The sequence below is a fragment of the Oculina patagonica genome, chromosome 5, assembly GCF_052425735.1.
Source record: "Oculina patagonica isolate OP01 chromosome 5, crgOcupat, whole genome shotgun sequence".
NCBI lineage: Eukaryota > Metazoa > Cnidaria > Anthozoa > Scleractinia > Oculinidae > Oculina > Oculina patagonica.
Genome location: NC_135762.1, coordinates 600,888 through 627,076, shown reverse-complemented (window position 1 = coordinate 627,076; position 26,189 = coordinate 600,888). Strand labels below are relative to the sequence as shown.

At 40.3% G+C, this 26,189-nt stretch overlaps 1 protein-coding gene across 1 annotated transcript; it reads left to right on the top strand.

The window, feature by feature from the left end:
- The first annotated feature begins 2,779 nt into the window (after window positions 1-2,779).
- Window positions 2,780-25,962, top strand: LOC144654586 (uncharacterized). The gene is made up of 16 exons (XM_078514756.1): window positions 2,780-2,883; window positions 5,512-5,722; window positions 5,838-5,908; window positions 7,824-7,893; window positions 8,567-8,676; window positions 10,643-10,682; window positions 12,135-12,230; window positions 12,833-13,015; window positions 14,398-14,580; window positions 15,006-15,155; window positions 16,137-16,283; window positions 16,952-17,095; window positions 17,763-17,912; window positions 18,532-18,684; window positions 19,062-24,000; window positions 24,727-25,962. The coding sequence occupies exons 2-16, from the start codon at window positions 5,585-5,587 to the stop codon at window positions 24,747-24,749; spliced, it is 6,597 nt and encodes a 2,198-aa protein (XP_078370882.1). The 5' UTR covers window positions 2,780-2,883; window positions 5,512-5,584; the 3' UTR covers window positions 24,750-25,962.
- The last annotated feature ends 227 nt before the right edge of the window (window positions 25,963-26,189 follow it).

The following is a 26,189-nucleotide window of genomic DNA, read 5'->3' as shown; positions in this document are numbered from 1 at the left end:
TTGCCATAAAAGGTAACGATCTGACGTAGTGATTTCTCCCCAGTCCTTTCTCGAATTGCTGGTCAGCGTTCTAGAAGGTTCCAGAAAATTCTACAGAATAGGAGAGCTCCTAATACCAGCAATATGAGAGCTTACCAGTCTAGGATATTTTAGAACACTGAATTGTTAGAAGTAAATCTATGCATTTTTTTTAAAAAAATAGTAACATTAATTGACTTCCTGGTGATGTAAAATTATGCTAGCTAGCGATCACGGATGATCTATGAGAAGGGCTAGGCGTACTCAGTCGAGCTGAAAAACCGGATACATTTCGGTTCCTGATAACTGAAAAAAGCTTCCCCTAAACCATTGTTACCTTGAACTAATCGGCTCCAAAAATTAAAAGGACAAAATTACAGTCTATCTTGCCACACAGTCTTAATAACAGTTCCACTGCTCAAAACAGCGACTTGCAAATGACTTGATTACAGCGTGACAGCCGTTTGTCGCTTATATACCTACTGTAAAATAGTCTAGAAGAACCTTCTATATTACCTATTTTTAGTAACATTACAACTTGTACTATTTCCGAATAAGTTTCGTTTGCAACTTTTGAGGCTTTCAGTAGAATGTTCTAGAATTAGAATGGTCTAGAATGCAACGTGGAACATTCTGGAAAGAACTGGAACCCTCTTTCCTGAGCATACTGTTAAGCCTCAGTTATAGGCCCTGGGTACGGGCTACCATTTCTAAGGTGTAGGATTTGGGTGGAACTTAAACTGTTTCTCTGGGGGTTGTTGGGACACACCATGCCAACAGTACAACTGTACTAACCATTTGGAAACTAGTATACTGATGTATGGACTGGGGGCCTTAGTGTAAACCAGAAGAAATTCATTGTTTATTACCCTTGCTAGGGGCCTAGTCAGCCCTCGTCAGCTCCGAGGGTAAATAAATTCTTTTTATTGATTGATTTTTTATTTTTTTTTTTTTTTTTTTTTTTTTGTGTGTGTGTGTGTCTTTTTTTTTTTTTTTTTATATATTTTTTTAAATTTTTTTTTCCTTTGGCCCCCCCCACACAATACATTTTTTTTATAGGTGTGTGTTTTTTTATTTTTTATTTTTTCTCTTTCATGTATTTACTTATTGTAAAACTCTTCTGGGCACGAAAAAAAAGATTGTTGTTGTTGTTGATTGTATTCAAACCATTGGTGGCTAAGATAAACGAGCGGTGGGTGGAGTGCCATGGAAGGGAGGAGCGGTATCGCGTAAAAAAAAAACCGACACCGTTCACAGTAAACGTGAAACTGCAAGGCTGATGGAACTGCGTAGAAAACTTAAAAATGCGGCAGAGACATGAAAGAGTCCGAAACAGCTGTCTACAGTTATGCATTCTTGACTCTCAGATTGGTCTCTATCATGTCTCTGCCGCATTAGTTTTCTACGCAGTTCCATCAGCCTTGCACTACGGTTTACATGTTTCATGTTTTTCATTTGTTGGCTCGGCTGATTCAGGTCTTTCATAGATCCTGCGTACACTAGCAGCATTTTGTTCGCGGCCCAGTGCATTTTGTTCGTTTACCGATCACAATGATCGGACTGACCTACTGAGGTGCTAACAGTTTTTTAAAGAGTTTTCCGAAAATATTACCTGTTTCCAGGTCACGCTCGACTATTCCTTGAGCTAACGGATGATGGAACACGTTTTACTTAACTTTGCTTTCTCGGGATTGCTTGGATTGTTAACAGTGGAATGATCAAGTGCGCATCTGTCTGCTGTTGCGGCCTGGCATTTGCTTCCCCCGCGGGGGGTTCCTGGCTGGGGTCACGGTCCGCATATGGGCGAACTCTGCTGAGAAGCGGGGTGCTCAGCTGGTGTGACATTGGAAGACAAACTTTTTTCTTTGCTACTGTCTTTCAATTGTATTCCAAACTTTGTTTTCACGTATTTATTTTAGATTATTCCAGTGTATTAAGATCTTGAAAAGAGTGTTCTTTGAAGCGAAATGTCTAGAGACTGGATCGATCTTGGGTAATTAACTCACACAGCTGCAAACAATCAGGGACGGCGGAACATTTTTCCATTGAGGGGCTGACTAGTGACTTGAAGTAGGGGGGGGGGGGGGCTTAAGAGACTCTTCTCTTAGTAAGTCTTTATTTTTTCGGAAAAAGTGAGGTAAAGCCCCCCACCCCCAGTCCCCCTGGCTCCGCCGTCCCTGACAATGCCTAGTGGTACGCTTAGTTGTAAGGAATTGAATTGACTGAATTGCTATGATTCCTAAGCAGGTTAAAATCTCATCCATAGGTGGTAGCAAAGACTTCTAGTCGCTGAACATTTGCTACATAGCTACTGTCTCCTCCAAGCCTTTGGACTGGAACGGCCTCACAGCTTACCGCTAGCCACTTTTTTGCCATCGACATGAACAATAACGTTACGGTTCTAATTCGGCTCTGAAAGCGCCTGTGCATTGTCACTATCAATCAACAGTCATTCCACTCTTCGTGACCTTGGTCAGATTCAGTCTAAATCTGTAAAGGCAGGAGCCCTGGTAAGGGTCACACCTGTATTTACTGTATTAAAGTTTGTAGTACTGGTCATGTTCTGAGCATATCTTGGAGACTGTCCAACAGTCTGTAGATGTCCTACGTCCTTAACACACAATTACACATTACACAAATGATTACATGTGTACATCAGTAATTAATTAAAACCAATTCGCACTTGCCGAGCCACCTAGCGCGCGCAAGTGTGTAGAGTATCAGTTTCAAACATTCCATTGTCACGCGATTGGTCATAGGTGTATTGACGTTCAGCGTAAAGTTTTATAATACTGCTCAAAGAGCTGATCGCCGCCCACCGTTGAACTGGCCTCTAAACTGTAATCGGTAATGTAGGAACATCAGGTGAGCCTAACAGCAAAGTAACTATGCATTATTATATCAGCTCTGTAAGGTGTGGTTAATGCGACTGCAAGCAGAGGCAAATCCGAGTTTCTCCGCCTGTTACAATTTGATCACTAAAACTTATGTCAGCTAGTACAAGCAAAACATTGACTTTTTCAACAGTTACGTCGTTCAATTGAGATGATTTGCCATAAGCGCTTAAGTAAACACAAGTTTTGATGCAACAACAGTGTGCGCTCTGCCGATCGCGAGGGAAGACCCTTTTGATTCTGGAGTATGGGTTAGATTTGCGTAAATAACACACATGTTTTCCATCACATGCGAAGCTGAAGTAGTTGCAAATGGACCTTGCAATACGATACACTAAATCATTTGCAAGTTTTCGTACAATTTACTGAATGCGTTTTGCGTGCCATTTCATGTTTCTATAAATTGGAGATCAGATGTTATTTCGTAACTGAACGGAGTTGATTTTATGAGAAGTTTTGTAAGTTTTCGCGCAGTTTATTTACACTGATCGCCAGTGGTATATTCGACGCCCATCTACGGATAAACTGAGCGTTTGTTTATCTCAGTCAAAACAAACATTGCAACCGCGCCGGCGTTGTGAATGTGTTCCTGTATTATTGGGGTAAGCTTTACAACATCTATGTCAAACAACCGTAATTAACGCTATACGTGTGTCATTTTCATTTGTATAAAATTAAGGCGTCATCCACGAAAACTAGAGTTTCTGCAAATAGCTAGCTATATAGGTGCACATATCACACTGCAATGCTAACGACCCTTAGCTTACACTTCAAGAACGGTAACATACTGAGCCAAAAGCAGCATTGGTCTGTTTCTTCAAGATTTTCTCTCTTTACTTTTTTCTGACAAATCCCAGCCCATTTCGTTGTTTTTGTGCGGCAAAAGGAGTAAAAAAATGTTATAAAATGATATAAGAATGGCCGCAAGACAGTGGGGAACGGGCATTGAAAAGGAAAGAGTGCTCAGATCAAGTAACTACTACCATAGATAAAAACAATATTTTGGATAACAAAAAATGTAAACCATCCCTGGCCTCAATTTAGAAATCCGAGCCTGAATTGAATAAGTCAAGAAACTACGCACTGTCAAGTTCTTTTCTTTTCTGTTTGTGTTCTTTTCAGCCCGTTAAAGAAAAAGACGTATTTTTCTCGGGTCAAAGCCAGGGAAAAACTCGAAAAGAGCGTGACGTTTATTGCGGTTCGCCATCAAACTTCCGTGAAAGATAAAACTTGCCTTAGATATAAAATTTCTTTCCGGTCGTACCTTATTGTTACTTATTTTCGCGGGTACATTTTCGCGAAGCACGAATATTTCGCGGCTTATTTTCGCGATTTGGCCTACGTATTAGCATAAATACAATAATCGTTTACAATTATTCGCGGGTCTTTAATTTCGCGGTTTTGAATCGCGAAAGTCCCGCGAAAATAAGTAACAATAAGGTAAGCAACCGGCTAGCTCTAAATTGAGGAACAGGGGATCTCTAAAACGGGGAATCTGTTATCTTTTGTCGAGAGTACACAAGGTCCAAAAGCAAAATTTAAACCCGCGGGGTTTTGAACGAGTACGAACGCAAGGGATGGGGTAACTAACTTTTTTTTCGCCTAACGAGCGCAAAGGCCTGTGGCCTGGGACAAGCTACCCTTCATGGTAAACGCCGATTTCGATCGATGATAAAAGCGGACACTTTTGAAAACACGCTGCTGGCTGCATCGTTATGGGTCTTTTGGTGTGGACCAGGGGTGAAAGACGTGATCATGTCTCGCTGTGCTCATGCTCTGAACCTTTATCACTTTTAGAGCATGAGAAATGGGTGCGGCGATATATCTTGGTTGTTATGCACCTTCTGTTTATAAAGAGTTTTATTGAGGCTTGGCGAAGTTTGACGATGACGATTTATTAAACGTAAAGCTGAATTCCTTCCTTCCATTTTAATCGTATCGACTTTTGCTCATCCTTACTTTTTTATGGCTTCCCGGCATTAGACTGCGCTTTTCTTTTCTTTTAAAACAGTTTTAAAGATTTACTTAGAATTTTACAATTTTCAGTGTGACAGAACCACTGTGAAAATTATAGATAGCGTGACCTGCAGTACCGCACGCGATTGTTGGTTCTAATTGTTTTTCGAACGTCTGAAATGTCAACACTTCAGTGGCAATTGGACTTTGATTTAAATATGCATTAAATATGCCTCGTTAACCAGTTTAACAGGCATAATCTGATCAGTTCTTCCAAAAGCAAATGAATGAAAACTGTGCTCCATGTTAATTTTTGAGTTCAGTTGGGTTCTTGGATAATGAAAGTTACCTGGGCGTGAGTAATTAGTGCGAGTATCTGATTTATTGTATTGCCGGACTACAATCGACGTGTGAAAACATCACGTATTTACATAAACATTTAAGAGATGCTCTTTATATGTCTGTCTGAATGGTCAGGCAGTTTGAGAAGAAACTCTTAAAAGTTTGTATCACTTTAATGAAATTTACGATTTTCCTTCTATCTTCTCTGCATTCCATAGAAGCATTTTTCAAATTTTTAACGTAACATTGAATAAAACCAATTTTATTCAAAATACCCGTTTCGTCATTCGTATCACTTCAGGATATTTGCATATGAAAGCCTGCAACTCAAGTCACTGAACCTCAAGTCTGTTTAGTGTCCGCTTGCAAATAAGATGGCCTCGTCTCTCGAGCCACTTGTACATGTTGTACAAGCGAGTGATCGCACCCTCAGTAGCCGAGAACTCCGGGAAAAATACAACAGTTACATCAATGCAGATCCTGCGCTGGTTGAGTCAAGACGATGGATAGAGGTGAACTTTCTTTCTTTCTTCTTTTAACAGCTAGGTATATTATTTGCATATCTGTTAACAGCGCACAGTCGTTAATAACCTTCTATAACCCAAAGCGTAATTTGTTTGATTTAAGGAGGTGACTAGAAGGGAATTTAAAAGCGACGACTTTCGAGAATCTTTGGCAGATGGCATCCTTCTTTGCGAGTAAGTACAAAACTGTAGAGTTTGTTTACAAATTATGTTAGTTTTTTGAAAACTTCTGGAAATAATGCAATCGTACGGTTATCTTAAGCTTTTATTATTCGATATCAAGGTTCAATTAGCGTTTGTTTTGTGGTAAATGGGTGTCAAAAGCTTCTTAGACAGACTAGGTAGCGTTTTTATAGTGCGAATCATTATTTTCACGTATTCGAATCTTTGATCTAGCTAGTTCTGTTTTCTTCTTTGTCTTTGTTATTGTGGAGGCGATTCGAACGAACGATCATCTTTTAATGGACTTGAAATGAGCGATTGCAGTGAGATGTCTTAAAATCATTCGATTATTTAAACGAAATTAAGCTCAATACTGATTAAGATGAGGGTAAAAAATATTTTTATTTTCACCAAAATGTAGCATAGGCCATAAAACTTTATTGCAGTGATACAGAGATCAGAGGAGTCGATCAAATTCAAACTTTAGGACCACCCACTGGGACGCCACGTAGCCTATGTTATTTGGGTTAAAAATGTCTGTTTTCCTTATCTCAAATGAAAGAGAACGGCAAACGAAAGATATATACTCAAAAAATTATACCCCCAAAAAATTAGAGTTAACCGGTGACTGTATAATATTTTGTGCATAAATTAAAGACACTTATTATCCCTTCAGACCATAACGAAGTCAATTTCGACCCATCAGTAATAATGAGTGTTACAGCACTGATAAGGATGGAGCTTTTCTTTATTATTTCACATGCCTCTTAAAGTAAGAAACCTTTAAAAATACATACTGCGTGCGTATGTAAATCTAACTAACGATAATTTAACTTGATCAGGATCGTTACCCATCGCCCAATTAACTCGGAAAACCTGTTTTAACCAGCACAATTGCCCTACATGTGTGCACTTAAAATTGACGCCAGTTTCAATTTCTATAGGCGCCTGTCCTCTAATGAGTTATTATGAATTGCGTCATGACATTTTCAGCGATGCTGCAGATTGGCAGATATTTTTGATCATACAATTTTCCTTTCGAAGAACTTCAGTTAGATGCACTTTTTCGCTATATTGAGAACTGACAACAATCAACACTCCGTTTGGCGAGATTCGCCACGCGCAATGTTAAATGTTACTCCGTATTGACAATAGAAATTAGCCAATGAGCACTTGAGAAAAAAACTACAGTTATTGTTTAAATAGAAATTCTCCCTACTGGTGCTCAAACATTTTTTTTATTATATTGACTAGTAGGGAGAATTTGTTTGTATCTACCAAGACAATGTCATTTCGTGATCATTTTTTTTATTAACATGATATGCTTGGTTAACTTATTCATTGGCACTTGAGGAGAAATCAGGTGTTGAACGCTGTTTATTCAGTCCTGAACAGTGATCACAATACGATTTCTCCTAAGTAAGGAGGGCATATCATGTCATAACAAAAATCAACAAATTAGCGAAGGACGGCGCTACGGCAAAAGGGCAAAGGTGTTACTACTAGGTATTGGCCAATGACAAGCCTATCTAGTACCGTAAGGCACAAAGTCTGCATACGAGCCTAGTGGCCCATCAGGCTGGAGCTTTCCGTAGAATGAAGCGACTAGGAGTATTTCTACTCCCCCCCAGGATCGGATGCTAGTCCATGGCATGATTACCCCCAGCATTAAATTCGCCGGTACCCTTTTATACACCTGGCCGTGGTGGAGAGAGGCACTATGAGAGTAAAGTGTCTTGCGCAAGAACACAACGTAGTGCCCCGGCCCGGTGAGGGCCACCGCGCCTCCCACCGTAAGGCATATAAGTTTGCGCATGCTCGCAGGTTTAAAATTCTCAATATTAATTTGCAAAGTTATCACACTGTACAAGCCTGCGCAAATTGACCTAAATTCACATAGTGGTCCTAATATTTTATTTCTTTTCAGGTTGATCGAAATTGTTGGAGACATTTCACTTGGTCGTATAAATCGTCTGCCAACTGCATATGCTGGAATTGTAAGTATGTTTTTTTTTTCTCTGTAATTGGTATCTTCAATTCATTTGAACGAGTAGTTAATCAGTTAATGGGCTTTTGATTAGGTAATCGTTTCCTAAAATGAACCATTGAAAGCCAAAGATGATCAATCCGAATCTCGAAACCAAACCTATCTCCAGTCGTATACAAATAGTTTTAGTGCTAATTTGTTTTATTTTTATTATCATTATTTTTTTTATTTCAGTTCGGAGAACTGCACCTTAATTACCCAAACAAATTCCGATCCTTTTTATAACTGGCATGGTATTTTGACAATCAGTCTAATAATCAGTTTCCAAAGACTGGGACTTGGCTCTGAACCAGAACTCATCTGACCGTTGACTTTCATGTTAAAAACTTTTAGTTTACATGTATCCGTCAGCATAGGAGGTTGGACAATGCACTCCATTTCATCGCACGCTGGCTCGCTTTTTCAATCGTTCTTTCGTTCGTTAATCGTTCGTTCGTTCGTTGGTTCGTTCGTTCAGGGCTTTCAGTGCCGTAACACAACTAGCAGGCGGTGAAGAAAGAATAAATAAACAAGCCAGCGCGCAAAACAAAACAAAAAATCTTCGATCGATATAACATATCTGTTACTATTGCTAAGATTATGTCTCGTTCTAACACTGTTTCTTCGCTTTCTCGATACAACAGGACAACCTTAACTTGTATTTCAAAGCCTGCGAGAGACTGGGCCTTAAGAGGCTTCAAATATTTGACACCACTGATCTACAAGAAGTGACGTCACGACGTGGTGATTCAACGTAAGTAAACGCTGGGACACACGATGTTGTATTACATGCAATTATTCTTACTAGTGCTTGCACTGTGTGTGCAGCCCTGAAACTTTTGTGCGCAATGTCACAGGAGTGAAATCACATTGTGTTTTTTGTAACATTGCTGCGCAACGATTTCAACTTGCGTACCGCCATTTGCAACATTGCGCGCCAAATTTCAAGCTAATTTACAGTTGTACGTACAGTCTGCAACCCTAAGGGCACTGTGGCATTGTGCCGCGTCACGAATGTTTCGACGTGATGTTACAGCGTGTGTCTACACCACCGCCCGCTTCCCGATAACAGAGCAACATATTCGCAGTAAAACTTCATGTGTCCGACTACTTCGGTCTCAATCGCCCTTAAACAGCTTAAAACAGACACTAATGGTGGTGGTTGGGTACTGATGTTATCATTGTGCTATCCTTTCGCTCAGAGAAAAAAAAAAGAGGGGGGTAAATTAATATAGAAAAAAAAAAAAAAAAAAAAAAAAAAAAAAAAAAAAAAAAGTCTCTCTATATTTTTTTTATTCTTCCTCCCCCTATTTTTTTTTTTTTTCAAGAAAAAAAAATTTCCCTGCAAAAAAAATAACAATCTCGCCGTCTCGCAAAGTCTCGCATTTACCATTCGACACCCCTAAATATGAAAAAGTAACCTACTTGGGTTTCTACTTGTGTCGGTCTGTCACTGAGCATTCAGTTTTGGAAGTTTGCCTTGTCTTTACAATTTTAGTCTTCCGAATTCGTTTCAAACAATAATAAAATCAAAATTTGCGTCTCTACGGGACTTTTTCGAAGTCAGCCAAAAATATACTCTTCAAACATGAAAGTGGCAAGGCGATGAAATTCCCTTTCAGTTGAACACCAAGTGGTCCGTTCGGCAAACTTAGCCGCTGACCGTTGTCGTTCCTTATGTCGAAAATTGCGAGACGTTGCCTGACCGGTTCCGCGGGATTTGTGCGCGCAATGACTCACGTCCCTTAGGCCTTAACCATGTCTCGTCAAACCTGTTTTTCTTCTCACGGGCCAAAACAAAATTCAGTGTGATACCGTGTTATATCGGCTGTAAAATTTCTGGCTTTATTCAATAGTTTTTACCGTCATTTCTGGAAGGAACTCCGGCTGGAGGGCCAATTCCAGTTTTTAAAATATAAAATGACGGCATTCTCTATGACATAACGTATGTGGGTGTCGATGACGTCACAATTGTCAGGCCTCAAAATCCGAGCGAATTTCAAAATTTTAAAATTCCTTTTGGCTCATGTAACAGGGCACAGCCTTGATGTCACGCTGTCATTAAGCTCTAAACTTAAAAACAAAATTGGTTAAGTGGAAATAAATATTGCTTTACTTCTGTTCAATGGTTAGATCAGTACAGTAATGAATGAGTCTGTTATAATTAGTGCACTCGATTCGCAAACTATTTTTTAAACTTGAAAATGAGAAAACAAATTGTATGACCACAGCGGAAGTCGAATAAGCTGCATTATGTTACTCGCGCATTTTTTGTCTCCGTAACAATGCATAAAATAATCCCATTCAGTGCGCGCCTTTTGTCTTTTCTTTTTGTGGAATGCGAGGATTGTTCCAGTCATTGTTGTGGTGGTTGTATTGGATTTAAAATCTTTTGATATTCCGCCAAAGTGGCGTAGCGCGTTCTTGTCCACAGGGATTTGTCGAGCATCTTGTGATTTAAAGCACTGACAGCGCTTTTAGTTAATATTGCTTTGCTTCCGCTCAAAAACGTAGGTCTTATGGAAATGTTTCGTTTATTTACCCTCTGCCAAATATGTGTTTGTATTAATTGCGTCGCTGTCTGTGAGATGTCACACTGACATGTGAAATGAACGAGGGATCGCGCGACCATTATGTGCTGCCCAGTTGCACTTCAGCGTTTGGTTAACTTGGAAACTTGAATTTGTCGCTGATCGGGATTCATTTCTTTTCGATTTCAGATCTTCAAGAGCAAAGGAAACACAACGAAGGCTACAGAATGTAAGTAACAGTTAGAAATCGCTCAAAACCATTAGCTTAATCTTTTTATCCATCGAATATATTCATAATCTCAAGCTGAAATCAAAATACATACCGTACGCATAGCGACTTGAAATTTTAAAGCTTCGTATTTGTTCGACTGTCTTCTTCTACGTGTTCACATAGACAACTGGTTATTCGATCGATTGGTTAAATTTAAGAAAAGACAATCTTTCTGCACAGAATCAACAATGACTGGGATTTTGTTGAAGAATCAAACAGAAAATTATGAAGTCAACTTGAAGCCTGAAATGTGCTTGATGATATGGGACACGGCTAAAAGTTATAAGTAAAATATCGCATCTTTAAAACTTATCTTAGTTCGCTGATCGACTTTCAGAACTGCTTGTTTATCTATTTCCAGCTGTGTTTCTTCTAACTTTATCCCGACCTTTCACGAGCGTGAACGAGATAAATATCCCAAACCGTGTACAAACCAAAGCCGATTTTAAAGCGTATAACGGACTTGATCTTTCTTGTTGCCCCTTTAAAATGTCAGTTTGTTGTCGTTGTTTTTTAGATGAAATTTAAAACTGTATTAAATTTAAATCTTTTATTTCGCGGACAAAAATTTTCGAGGAACTAGATCGAGGCGCTTAACTCCCCGTAGGTCAAATACTTATGCGCCATTTTGAATTGTGACTTGTTTACCAAGTGCGCGGGAATAATTCCTTTGACGCCGAGGCAACGAACCGAGACTGCGGGCTCAATATTCTGATTCCTTGCCATCGTTGAATAACAACACGACGAAATATTAGAACAGAACTAAAAGATGGCGACATTGATATGAACAGGCCGCCACTCACCTGACCGCAGTGAATATAAGTTACAAGTGGAAACAATTCTGTTTATTGAGCGCAGAATATTTTAATGTTATGCTGTATTAATATATTGGTGCATCTACAGGAAGACCAATTATATACAAAAATTAATCATGCAATTGCAGCAGTCCTTCATTGTGCACCGGCATATAAGCGTCTTTTGTGAATTAACAAGTACGTTCTAATCGCAGTGCATAATACTGGTCTTATAATAAAGGCGACTATTGATGTACACTGCCCTGTAAAACGACAAGGCTGACTGTTGTTGTAGCAAAAATCTAAGTTAGTCTAATCTCGACTGATCCGGATGCAAGTTCACTGGGTCCTTATGTTGCTCGGGATTCGCGCGTACGTGCTCTCCTGGAGAGAGGCCGAAAGTGCCTTTTGCTTGCTACCCGCTAAAACGTCTGTGAGACAAAGGAGAAAATTTCACAATCAGTCTTCAACCTCCAAACTGACACATTCACTTTGAAATTGCTTTCTCATTTCCACCGGTTTGTCCCAGATTTAAAACAAACCTAACAGGTAATTAACTGTAAATATAATGAAGCTTTCATGCATTTATACTCTGTTAATGTTATTGCGTAATAAGGTCGCGATCACAATACTGTGGTTAGCCAAAGCTGCCCGGAAGCAAGGTTACCAAGGCCCACCTCTTGACGTCAGCTGTTTTGATCATCTACTTCCGGTAAGAAAAGCCGTTTTGCATCGTAACGCTTGGAAGCGGCTTGTTTGTTGCTATTTAGCCTGCGAGCAGGCTCTTTCTTCGACGCCATTGAAGCGGGCACCCAAGGTGCGAGTTTCTTATGCTCGCGGCTCGCTTCGCTCGCCCGAAACTCGCGCCTACGGCACTCGCGTCGTTGCTCCTTGAAGATAGAGCCTTCTTGCAGGATAGTTGCTCTCAGACCTCTCAGACTCTCTAGTTGCTCTGTTAAAGGTAACGATTAGCTGCCCTCTTTGATATACAGTGGAATCCCGATTTCTCGAACCTCCAAAGGAAAACAAAAATTGGTTCGAGAGGTCGGCGAGTAATATTGCAGTATTTTACTGAGGCAAAGGAAACCACTCTTGGTTCAAGCTACCGGGAGGTTCGAGAAATTGATAGTTCGAGAAATCGGGATTCCAGTATACTTTAAAGTCTAAAATGTTTTTAGAAAGAGGGGCCATCATCCCAGGCAAGAATTGACCAGTTTTATGCATCGTTTTGTGATCACAGTTCTAAAAAAGGTAGGTCCCTGTTTTGAACAATCGGGCCAAGGATCCAAACTAACTTACAGATTGTTTTTACAGGAGGCGCATCTTCACGGCAAAAAGGAGCGAGGATCACGGAAGAGACACTCCTTGGGGGACCTGGAAACTAAGTCAAGTGGCACTGAAAATATTCCGCCGAAAAAGAGAGATCGAGTATTTGATAAAATTGACATTAAAGATAGGAAAGAGAAATTTCGAAGTCTTGAAAAGGAGGCAAAACAGGTATCTATTAGATAACTTTGTTTAAAATTTTGGATATTTTAATTTGTAACTGTAACTTAAAACAACAGCGTACTGTTCTGCCCACAGATTTTGCGTTGGGTGGTCAAACATACTTCAAGTTTCACAAGTGCACGAAAGTTGAAAAAAAAAATCAAGGCTAACAAAATGTGGTAAAGTTCTATGCCGACCAAAGTGAACGCAAGTCCGGCCCAAATCAACGCAAGAGCACGTCGCAAGTCCTGACCAAGACTTGCTCTAAGTCGCTCGTTTCATTCGCAGGAGACCGTTGGATACGGAAATGTGCGCGGGCGTGTAAAAAAAGGCGGTGGAACGCGAAACGAGCATGTTCCGAGCCATTTGTGGATTTAGTGCGCGTCGCGTGCCAACACGCACGGACAAATAGATTCCGCGTGGTTTTTAGCGCGCAATATCGATTTTAAGCGATTCAATCAAATAACTGTCCGCACACAAAGAGAGAACGAGCGACTTGGAGCCGCAAGTTGGTATGGTGGGTGATTACCGTCATAATTAAACTATTATGTATATATATTTGTTCGTTTTTATACATGTCCGCTTCTGCCTCTCCGCCTTTAGTCCGCGCAACTATACGAGCTACCGTCCGATGGGTTCGGACCCCTCTCATCTTTTATTGCCTTCCCCTCACTTGTTATGCTCAAAATTTTTTTTTTTCCTTTTCTTTTTTTTTTTTCTTCTATTTTCATTTTAAGCCTCTTTTTTGTCTTTTCTTTGTTTTGGCCTAGCCTGGCTCACTAGCGTCCTCGCCTGGGGACTCCTCCCCAACGCTCACTGAGTAGGCGCTCGCCACCCTCTCCCATCTTGTGGGGTGGATTTTTTCTATTGTGGCCTTTTCTTCCTCTTAAGCAGGGAGAAAAAAATTTCCCTGACTATTCCTTCCTATTTCCTTTCTCCCAAACTCAATACCTTTATTTGGGCTTATATTCATGTGGGCAGTTCTCCGTTCGTCGCGCTCTCCTACCTTTTTAGCGCCACCGGGTGCCCCGTCTCTTCTCCTCGGCTCCGGCTGCGCGGAACTAGCGTGGGGGCATTGATCGAACACAGAAGTGGTTTCCGTGGCACCTGAAATTCAAATAGAGTTTATACGATATTAGGCGAAAATTTCTGTTCTAATTGTACAATATAACAAGCAACTTATTGTAAAAAAAATGAAAAATATAATAGTTTAATTATACGGTAATCACCCACCATAAGTTGGTGCTAGTTTTCCAGGAATTTATAAAGACGCAGCTATAGCAACTGATAGCTTGCAACTTAAACGGAGGTCATCCTAGAATGCTTCTGTCTGTGAGTATTTTGCTCTCATTACCTTTACTTACCCTCCTGTGCCACTGATCTCCATACAGGAATCTGCGGCTTTGGATTCAAACAGGCGAAGATCAACTGGAGGAATTCTAAAAAGAAAAGAAAAAACTTGGCCCGGGGAAGAAAAAATACACAACCACAAAGACAACAAACAGCATAAATCGAAAATGCCAGATCCAAAATTTCATGAGAAGAAAGAATTGTTCAACCGGCGAGATCAAACGGTAAGTTTTACTGGTCTGATAAATAAAGTAAAAATTAATTTAAACAATTAATATTAATAATAATAAAACCAACTAACCGCCGTGGCAAAATCGTTGGTTATGCATAGGGGCCTGTCTCAGACGTCTGACAGTACAGCATAACGTTTTCTTTAGTTATTGTTATAAATGAAAATAAGGCACCTCTTCCAGAAAATAATATCGTGCGACAAAAGCCGCACTATGATTTCGTCACTACAGAAGAGTAGCCAAAAATAATTCTGCTTTATTTTAGTTTGGGTTTCGCTTTTTTATTTTTAGCGGAGGGGGGGGGGGGGGGCACAAATTTTGCTGGTATTCTTTTGGGTGAATCCACGTGTACTTCTAGCTTTGTTCATGGTTTTTACCCACTAAAAGCTTATTTTCCCATATTGCCCCTTACATTATAGGATTCGGCGAGTGACAAATCACGCCGCAGGGGGAGTGGCTCCACAGATCGCGTGACGTCACCACCTCCAATATCACTCGGAAAGAAGGTAGAGGTGGACTTGAAGGAGAAACAGAAAAAGTTCGAGGGACTCGATAAAAACGCCGAGAAGGTAATGATCAACAATTTTTTTTCAGGCCCCTTGCAGTCTTTGAGGGAAATTTGCGACTTAAAGGTAAAGGGGCCATTTCACGGTATTTTAGGTAATTCTATTTATTTTCGTTTATTAAGAGCTATAAACTTCAAATTGGCAGAGCAAAAGTCATAAAATTAAAAATCGAAAAAATTACGGCCAAATAACAAACAAGGATGATTTTCGAGCATTGCAAATTACACTTTCATACAAATTGAGATAAAATTAAAACTTGAAAAAAGTCGGGCCGACGTTTTTCAAGGTTAACCCGAACGCAATCCGTTTTAATCTTCGCGAATTTTTCATCCATGCCCCCTTTTGGCCTTTGTGTGTTTCTTTTGAGTTATTCTACAGTTTTTAGCCTTTATTGTGATATTTCAGTTAATTCTATGACCAGTTGGTCATTGCTGAAATTTCCTAAAATTGCGTGACATAGCCGCTTTAAGCTTGCCCAAGTAGTTAAAGCCACGTTTATCCTTCCATCGCAGAGTGTTCATCCTAATCTTACCCTTCTAATTAAATCCTTTCCCATATACATTTCATTTAATACTCTAGTTGCATGTTTTTCGCGAGTTCCTGACTAGTACTACATGAAGTTCTTTTATCTCATGGCCTGTCCTCTAGAAGTTCAAGTTTTAGTTTAATTTTTTAGAGAAGAAGACAACCGTGAATTGTATCTTTCAGCTGAACAAGCCTTCAAATCTGCTCTCGGTTGCCAAGCAACATGGCGCGTTCTGACGGCGCCATGATGCTGACGTCACAACTGTTGATGTATTCGCAAATGCTCGTTTTGTTTTTTGACTGGCCAATAAAATCGGAATTTCTTCGAGTAGGTTTTGCAAAGATTTTCCAAACTCTTTTTCCTTCTGATTGTTGACAGCCGGCTGAATAAGGAAGTGTTTGTACTGAGTAGACCGTTGGCGGTCTCGATCTTATCACTTCAACAATTGTTTTTTCCAGCAATCTGCGGTATTGAGAGGCAAAGCTCGGCCAGTGTCCTGGGGACCAGGTGAGATTCGACAGGCATTGAAGAAGCAAGGCCCGGTGGATATAGCTTTCAAGGAAAAACATCAAAATTACGAACAGCTTCAGCGCCAAGCGACTACGGTATGAAAATTAATCACTAGTCACTTGTAATAGAGGATAGTTTTCGTATTATGTGTTACTTTTGTAACAGTGGAAATCGTTTCTACGCATACATAACGTTAATTTAACCTTTCATTTTCACGTCGAAATATTGGCGGCGATGAATTCGATAACTTAGAAAACGTAATTAATGAAGGTATATGACTATCTATTTTTGTAAGATAGTACTTAATCGATTTGCTTAGTGCTGTCTTGTTGTCAAATTATATCAACTTTCCTTAAAACGTGGACTTACATCATTTGAAGAATATATTTCAGTACTTTAGTTTGTCGATTGATTACTCATCGCTCCATAACAAAAAATATCGAAAAAAATTAATGCGTTTTGAAAACAATAAATGGATTGTTTTAGTCATTGTTTGAGAGAGAGCATTGGAAAATAAAATTAAATCTTTCATAACTGAGAATTTGATATCAACCACACAGTAAATACTGATAAGAGAGCTACACTAACTACCAAAACAACCTGCTGTTGTAAAAATACACGATAAATATCTACTTGCAGGTGTCATGCTGATATGGTTTTATATTTGCATGGTAATTAGCCGATTGAAGTTGATAATTTCTGTACCGGGATGACATCCTTATTTAGCTTATATGAACGGTTTTTCTTCGTATTTTCTTCGCAGGAAAGTGCTGTATTACAAGGAAAAATAAGACCACAACCAGAAAGAGATGAAAAACCACAGAAAGTTCCGATAACTGGAAGATCAGATGTAAAGCTTCGTGAGAAACAAAAGGATTTTGAACAGCGCGATTATCAAGCTCAAAGGGTACTAAACTTAAGCAAAACTGTATCGAACATAGTTACGTCTTTAACTGCTTCCTTGCCCAGTACAGAAGCTCTATTTATAACATCAAAACTCAAAACATGTACCGATGCATTTAAAATTTAATTTTTTTTCGAGAGAGAACATCAAAATATTTAAAATTCAAGACAATTTGGGCTGATGCTGTTATATTAGTTGCAAAAAAGAATCGTTAATTTTTACAAACAAGTATATTAAAGATTATTAATTACAATAGGTTGCTTAGCGATAATAATTTTATCATTACATTCAGCGATTAAGAAACTGTTCAAAGGCAAACATCATGTGATTATTCGATATTATTATTCCGTCTTCGTTCGTGACCTTGAAAATGAAAACTCATCTTTTCACAGAGTAGAGTTGTCCAAACCAGTTTCGATAGAGAAAGATGGCGCCTAACTGTGCAGGAAACTAAAAAATTCCTTGTTTGTCTTTGTTTTTAGCTATGGCATGATTATTCGATGTTATGTCGACGTTCGTGGCCTTGAAAATGAAAACTCATCCTTTCACAGAGCAGAGTTGTCGAAACCAGTTTCGATAGAGAAAGATGGCCTCTAACTGTGCAGGAAACTCAAAAATTCCTTGTTTGTCTTTGTTTTTGCTAAGGTTTGTTTGCTTTTTTTCGCACTAGGAAAAAGCCGTTCTTGAAGGAAACCTCCGCTTGTCCGCAACAGACGGGAAAGGGAAGAGACCAGACCCTGTCATGGTCCCAAAACGGGAACAAGTCAAACTGGATGAGAAGAAAGCAACTTTCGAACATTTGGACAGACAGGCTGAACAGGTCAGGAGACGTTAATTTTTCTGCTTGTTTTTCATGTTTAAATAAGTTAGTAAGATAATTAGTCTTTGCGGTTTGTAAGTGTTTATAAACATTTTTTATTTGGCTTGCTGTTACTGATGCGCGCTTTCTGAGCTTTGCAACTAATTCAACAAACTCGTACAACCAATCTTTACGGAATTCGTGTCTTCTTGTGATTTTGTGCCATATGTAAAATCCGAGTCAATCGTGATATAATCGAGTTCACATCGTATACAATCCCCAGCTTGACAGAGTTTGTTTACACTATTTATGGACGGTTTAGGCAATTGCTCTCTGTTTTCTTTGGTGTTAATTTTTCAACAGCGATGTAATTGAAAACTCGCGCTAATTTGTAGCTTCGGGCTACAGGACATCTTGTTTGCGATAGTGAATTGCTTTATTCATCCTTCCTATTTCTCCAAAGCTGTCGGTTGTGTCTCAACCTGAAAATTTGCTCTCGAAATCATTTTAAAAACTCTCATGATTCTCAAAAATCAATAACCTTTATATAAAGACGATTACCACAGAAGAAAACGAACTGTAAAATCCGTCATGAAAGGAACTGACCGACGTTATTTGATTTTTAATATTTTTCCTTTAGGACGCGTCGATTCTTCGTGGCCAACATCGGCCACCACTAACAGACATGGATGGCCGTAAAAGATCATCAAAAGTTGGTCTTCCGCGAGATGCAAGTGTTGGCCTTCTAGAAAAACAACGCACTTTTGAAGACAAAGACTACCAGGCTCGGAAGGTAAAAACGTGATTATTTTATTTATTTATTTTGGAGGGGGAGGGGTATCGAGACAAATTTCGAAGGTTTCGAATCCATTTTTTCAATCCTTTCCCTCTATCTTTTCAGTCTTGTTGATGAAGCGGTATTGTCAAAACATAGTCAGATTCCATACAGGCCGGCTTTCTTTAAAAATCACAGGATAATAATTACTGTAGACGGTGAGAAATAGCCTATAGAACTCGGATGAGCACATGTGCATGTGGAACTGGTCAAAATGTCTTCGACTGAATTTAATTACGCAAATCAAATCGAACAATGGATATCATCATTGGCTTATATCAGGCCATTGTCTGGATATATCAGTAACGTATTTCTGCATTTTTCCTTATTTATAGGAAAGTGAAATTCTTCAAAAGAACAAAAGAAAGTCATTTGGCAGCCCGGTAAAGGAACCCATGCCACTAAGTACGTCTACCCGGCCACACGTAGGCCGTTTCCAGTCCCCTTCAGACAGGCAATGGGACACCTCAGATGTCAGAAGGCGAAGCCAACAGGAGAGGCCCTCTCGCCCAGTCTCCAACTACTACGAGTATAGCAGCTTGAACGATGTTCCAAAACGTGCATCCGGGGAGGATATCGTCCAAGTGTCAGCTGAAGAACCGATGGAATCTGCTCCTTCGCTTGAAGATGAAAGAGTCAGCTATCGGGATAATCGAAAGGATTTGCCTGCAAAACAGAACCATGATGATCGTGCAGCCGAAGACAAAAGGAGGGAGTATTCTGATTACGTAAGACGACGATACGAAGAGTCAAGGAGGAGAAGGTCATCTGGCGAGGAACCTTTAGATATCAATTTGTCAGATGCCAAAAACTTGCCTTATCGTGATCTAGTGCGCGCACCGCCCAAGAAATCTCGGGATACGTTCATCCGCGAAAAACATAATGCCGTTCCAGAGGAAGAGATGCCGTGGCGGAAAGAGGTTCGTGAGGTAAAGGACAAAAGGCACTTCCTTTCTGATGAAGAGAGAAACACCAGTTATGCTGCTCGGCCTAGCTCGCCCCGTTCTGAGCTTGGAAAAGCTCAGTACCTTGAACTTGTTGTTCCACCTTCTAAAAGAGCGTTGGACAGTTTTGCTAGAGATAATGAAAGAGTTGGCGAAAAGGCTGAGGAAATGCCCTGGAGAAAAGAGGTGAAAGAGATCAGAAGATCTCCAACTACAGAGGAAGCGCCTGCGTTCCTGTCCTTTGAGCAGCCCTCGCAGGCAGAAGTGACACGGATTCGTCCGCCTTCGTTGAAGACGCGAGATGCGTTTGTGACTTCGAAAGAAGACAAAGACGAGGAAGAAATGCCATGGAGAAGGGAAGTAAGGGAGCTAAAGGAGAGACCAAGGACAGAAGACGAATATGAGCATGAAGATGAGAACCCACTACCTGAAGTCGAGCCTTCAACTAGGCCAAACCTTCGCAAATTGTCATACAAAGAGTTTATTAACGTGCCCTCTAGAAAACGTCGAGATGTATTTCAGCCCGGTGTTGAAAAGGACGAGGAAGAAATGCCGTGGAGAAAGGAGGTGCGAGAAATCAAAAGATCATCAACAGACGAGGAAGAAGAACAGTTACAAAAGTCGTCTGTGACATTAGCCCATTCTGTTCCCGACCAAGGTTACACAAGACCTGCATACAACGATCTTGTGGTGAAGCCGTCCAGAAAAGCCAGAGACCACTTTGTTACTTCTCAAGATAAAGAGAAAGAGGAAATGCCATGGAGAAAAGAAGTACGTGAAATTAAAAGAACGGTAACTGAAGATGAACCAGTGCAGCGTTCATCCGCTGCGAATGTTCATTCATTGCCAGAGGACGCCAGAGACTATCGGAAGTTCTCTTATCAAGATTTTGTTGCTAGGCCCAGGAAGAAATCCGTGGAGAGATTTTTAGCCAACGAGAAAGAAGAGAAAGAGGAAATGCCGTGGAGAAAAGAAGTACGAGAGTTAAAATATAGACCCCCTGAAGAGGAGCAAATCAATCAGTCATCTCGTTCAGAGCTTGAATCGGCGCCCGATGATTCGTTCCATAGGAGTTTTGAACGTCCTTCAAAGTGGAGTACTGAAAATGGACGCGAAGCAAATCGATATGATGACACACGCGAAGCAAATCGAAATGGACCTTACCCCGCCCGCCCGACTGGGGTTCAAAACTTGTCATACAAGGATTTTATTTGTCCACCTTCAAAAACAAGTGAACAACAGGGCCAGGCACAGCGTAAGACTAAAGTGAAAGATATAACCAAGAAGTTTGCTACTCTCGAGGCCCAGAAAGATCGTCCAAGAGAAAACGGTCCACCCGCAAGGAAATCGTTAGTAGACGTAGCGGAGCTCAAGCGGATAGAACGCGATATGAGGACAAAGAGTTGGCATGGCTTCCCAGACGATAACGACTCAGATGAGGACTATGACGCTGCTAGGCGCCGTCTAATTCGTTCAGAAGACGAAGACGAAGAAGAGAGATTGCGACAACAACATCACCGAGATAAAATCTCGGGAATGGAGGAACTTGATGATGTGTTTCAAGATCCAGAAGGTTACTTTGATCAGATTCAAGGCCCTCCCCCAGAAAAGTTTAAACAAGGTGTGGTGGAGGAAGCACCAGTTCAGTATGAGGCACCTACTTTGAAAGAACGTGATGACAAAAGAGTCCAAGTTGTGACCGTACGTTCGACAAATGAAAACGACCTTTACAGACCACATGACCAGCACGGTCAGCCTTCCTTGTATACTACATACGCAGACAATTATCAGGAGAAGCGCCCTGTCAGAGAAGAGTTTCATCCAAAACGCAGACCATCAGATGATCGTGTGGTTGTAAAGCAGAACTGGATTCAGCCAAACCGCGTAGAGCTAGCTGAAGCTTCGCCTAATGTTCAAGAACAAGAACAGAAGAGGAATACAAATGAAGAATTTATTCCAAGAGACAACGGTCCGTTTGTTCCACAATATTACAGAGACGAAAGACCACAAGTGGGTGATTATCCAAAGAGTTACACACCTGTTGAGCCAAATAGGGACCATCGAAGAGACGAACATACCTCTTACTTAAAAGGCATTGATCCGAACGAGGAGCAATGTTATATTGAGCAGAGTGAATATTCACAAGAGAACCAGCCTTATCATCCAGGAAGGTATGGTTTCAGAGAACCCAATCAAGCCCAAAAGGAATATGACGATTGGAAGCCAAGAGACATGCGCCATGATCCACGAGAACACCTGAGAAATGAGCCAACAAAAAAATCTGTTAAGGATGACCGTGCCATGGTGTTTGGCGCTCCGATAATGGTCACGGCAAAACCTAGAACACAACAGTCGACGAAACAGGAAGGACTTAAAGATCGCGTACAAGAGCAACCCGGAAGTTACGACTTCATGCCAGCTGAAGAAAGATCTTTTAACAGCAGAAATGCCGTCAAGTCCATGCAGGGTTACAGAGATATTTCTCAAACTGAAGAAAGATCGTATTATGACAGAAATGGCACAAAGTCCATGCAGGATGATAGAGAAAAAATAGAGAATGCAAGGGGTCTTGTTCTACAAGACATTAGAAGTCTCGGGAAGAAAGACATCATTGAACCACTTGAAGAACCCAGAGTTCCTCCTCGGCCGCAGGTGTTTGGCGTATTTGCACGCACTGGTGCAAAAGAAATGCCAAAACATGAGCAGATAGAAAACAGCTTCCAAGAAACTCGATATGGCGACACGCGTAAGCTAGATGACAACTACCAAGACGACTTGCAGAATTGGACCGGCAATAAAGAGCGCGAAGAAAGTGATGCAATGTACATGGAGGCAAGACTGGAGGAGCACGACGATAAAGGCTACGATTACGAAAATAGTGTGGCGAACCATACCGAGCTGCACCCCATGGTTCTGTCGACAGTGGAGAGTCAGACTCGCCAGTGGGGGGATGGAGTATTTGACCCATCCCCACAAAAAGATAAACAACGAACAGGAAGAGGACGGGTTATGCATTTTTCAGATGATCTGGAAGATCAAATGCCAGATGGGGACAAAACTTTGAGCGCTAACGTGATTGGCAGTGATAACGTTTTCCAAACATCATCGGAACCAGTTCAGATAGAAGTGGATCGAAGAAGAGAGCAAAAAGAAAAAGAGGAGATCGTGAAGGAGCAGTTACGCGATGCTGAGTATCGAGAAAAGTACAGGAGAGAGTTCGAGGAAAAGAATCGGAAACAGCAAGAAAAAACGAAATACCTCATGAGCTTACAAATGAGAGCGTCCCTCGACGATGACGAAGATTATGGCAAAGAAGATGAGAAACCACGAGATACCGATACGAAAGAGGGAAATGAAATTCCTCCAGCAAGAGGTCGATTAAGCGATGAAGATCTTGTTAAAGCGGTTGCTGCAGAAGAAGACTATTGGAACAAAAAGATGAAAAGGACAGAAGGAGAGAACAGAGAGGCAAGCCGTCATGAGCGCCCCAGAAGAATCAATAGTGACGACTCTCAAACGCGAATAAGCGGAATTGATTTTGTTAGCGAGGAAAATGTGGTCCGCAGGGAAAAGAAAGCATTTGATCAAGAGGAGCGTCTTCGGAAGCTTAAAGCAGAAGAAGAATTCATGGCCCAAGAAGCTGAAAGGCTAATGCGGGAGAGAGCTGCTTTAAAACAACGAACACAAGCCGAAGAACCCATCATTGCACCGGTGGAGAAGCCCCCTGTAGAATTTTCAATCAACGAGGAGATATTTAATGACTTTTTAGTGGAAGACAAAAGCGACCAGGACTTTTATGATGAGAATAGAAATCATAATGCACCAAATACCAAAATATCTGGCCAACGAGACGGGTACTATTATGATGAAGAATATAAACATCTGCGAGAGCTGGAACTACGTGAAAAAGAAAGACAGTATTCCGACAGCTTCTCAAAACCACAAGCAGATGTTCTTCCCATGAATGGATATCATCATGAAAGCGAAGTTTACCCGAAAGCACCAGCTGAAATACTTGAAAATGGAAATCATTTCCACCAAGATGAATTCCCAGGGAATTCCGAAGCTGCCCCGGAAGTGAATGGCTTTGAAGGGTATAGTATTTACGAGACATTTATTCACGGCGAAAGCAATCATGTAATCTGCACGAGCTGTGGCACGTCTATTGAGAAGAGTCCATCGATGTACATAGCGGAGCTGGACCGATACTGGCATGTTAACTGCTTCAGTTGTGTGGTGTGCCGAGCGTGGTTTGGTGACGAGTTTAGCCCTGTACTTCACATCACTAACAACATGTTGCATTGTGAGAGGTGCTACATAACAGATGAAGGTAAGCAGGGATGAAGTGATCGTTCACGTAAGATTATGTGAGTCGTGTTGTTTTCGACAGGGATGTTTCTAAGCGGCACGACGTAAGTTAATGTTGATTATGAAAGCTGACGCGATAACGTTGATTGGCAATAAGAAACAAAAGATGATTTCACAAAAAGGCAGCACTTGTTTTCCAAGACATAAAAAGAACCAGCTAACAACTTTTCGTCTACAGGCCATTCGTCGAGTGTGCTGCAAGTTCGTTTTGGTACCGAGTTCAATTAACATCGTGTAAGATCCACTCCACCCTACGTTATACTTATTTGATGTATTAATAATTCTTAAACATTTTACTGTGAGAGCAATCATTAAATTATTGCCAAAAGTGCCCTAAGTTCACGCGTCTGCTTGAAACTAAAAGAAACATTTAACAGAAGGACCAAAGATGAGTTGCTGGGGATTGAGAGTTTAACTTTCCTTGGTTGTTATATTTTTTGCCATTGAAACATAAATTAAGCTTCGTATATTTCGTTTATGTACTCACAGTGTCAGACATAACCAACTAACCTCACGAGCAGTATAAGAATGAATATAAATAGGTTTGCATAAAAGCAGTTATAATACACTTCTTTTCCCAATTTCCTCCTTTTTGTCAAACATATCTTTACGTGTTTTGTTCCCTGCGAATTTGTTTGATTTTAATTTGTTGGTATGATCCTTAACTCATCTTCATCTTTCTTTACAGGTGAAAGATGCACAGAGGTGTAGTCCACGGCCAATTTTATAGACATTTTTAAAATATCTTGTTATAACATAGCATTGAAGCCGTTATTTTTTATGTTTGTTATTTTTTTAGTTAAAGTATCGAAGACCAACGTTACAATATGTCGTTTGCCAGTTTTTTTTTAGAGTACAGATATTCATTAAGGTATATGTAAAACTAACATCGAGAAAACAGAAGAACTGTAACCATTCTTACTTGTAAACTGAACCAATGTCGAGTTTATTTTACATGAAGTTTCTGTGTTACGAAACTGTAACCTCCAGATGTTGAGCTTAGGTGACCTCCAGTAAGGTTATTAAGCGATGCTGGGAAGAGTAAGATTTGTTTTCAACGCACTACTAGACACTGTGTAAAAGGCAATACCACGATAAAAAGCCATCATTTGAGCAAAATTAGCCTGGGAATACAGCCAAACCGGAGAGGCGGCTGTATTCGCAGGCTATAGAGCAAGATAGATGTCTTACTATTGCCTTAGCTTGTCTTTGGGGTCCACACTTTGAGCGTCCCCTTATAGGATGCGCTCCTTTACTAGACCTAAATATCGAAGAGTTCGTGTGTGGCTTGGGAATCGTCCCTAAGTGCTACGTTACGAGATTTTTCACAGAGTAGAGACTGTGCTTCAGATGAAAAACTTGAGCCTGACTTTCAGCTGGTTTATCAAGTCAATCGTCTCAATCACCGTGTGGATACTGGTGAAAAGGGATCAAGGCTAACAAAACTGATGCATTTCAGTGCTAAATAGCCTTGCATGCCATAGCTAAGCTATATTTTTTACGTTAACCTGCAGTCAGGCCATCTTCCAAGTAAAGGAAGCCGCTTATTCATTATTATTTTCACTTCGTTGGGTCTGTACCGGATCTGACTGCAGGTTAATGTTACCTAGTTTTCTTTTCTGTCATGAAGACAAAATTGTAGTCCTCAAATTAACCCCTGTAGTGGTTTTCGTAGAATCAGGCAAACCATGTTTGTGGTTAAAGCGCTAAGGAAATATGCATTACATTTTAACGATGATTTATAGTCTCCAGTATTTTATTTTCTCAAAGCAAATGTTTTACATGAAGACATGCATTTTTTTTTTACATAAATCGCTTATTGTGGAATAGCCTAATATTTTACATTTTGCTTTATTAAAGTTAATTGGGAATTAAATAGAGGAAATAGTGTTTCTCGATAAAAATAAATGAATTATTACTGGTATTTGTGATTCTTTTCGTAATATAACAAGTAAGTTGTACGACCACTCATTAAGATAATCCGTAATTCCGGTTAACACGTCTGGTCATACTCAGTCGCCATTTTTTTATCTGATTGTCCTATCCAGAATAAAAACAAGCCGTTGTGCAATTATTCTGCATCTTGTCGATCCAGTTCAGTTCTTTTTACGGGTAAAATAGATCGAACTTTCCTGCCAGCCTGCTTGCATT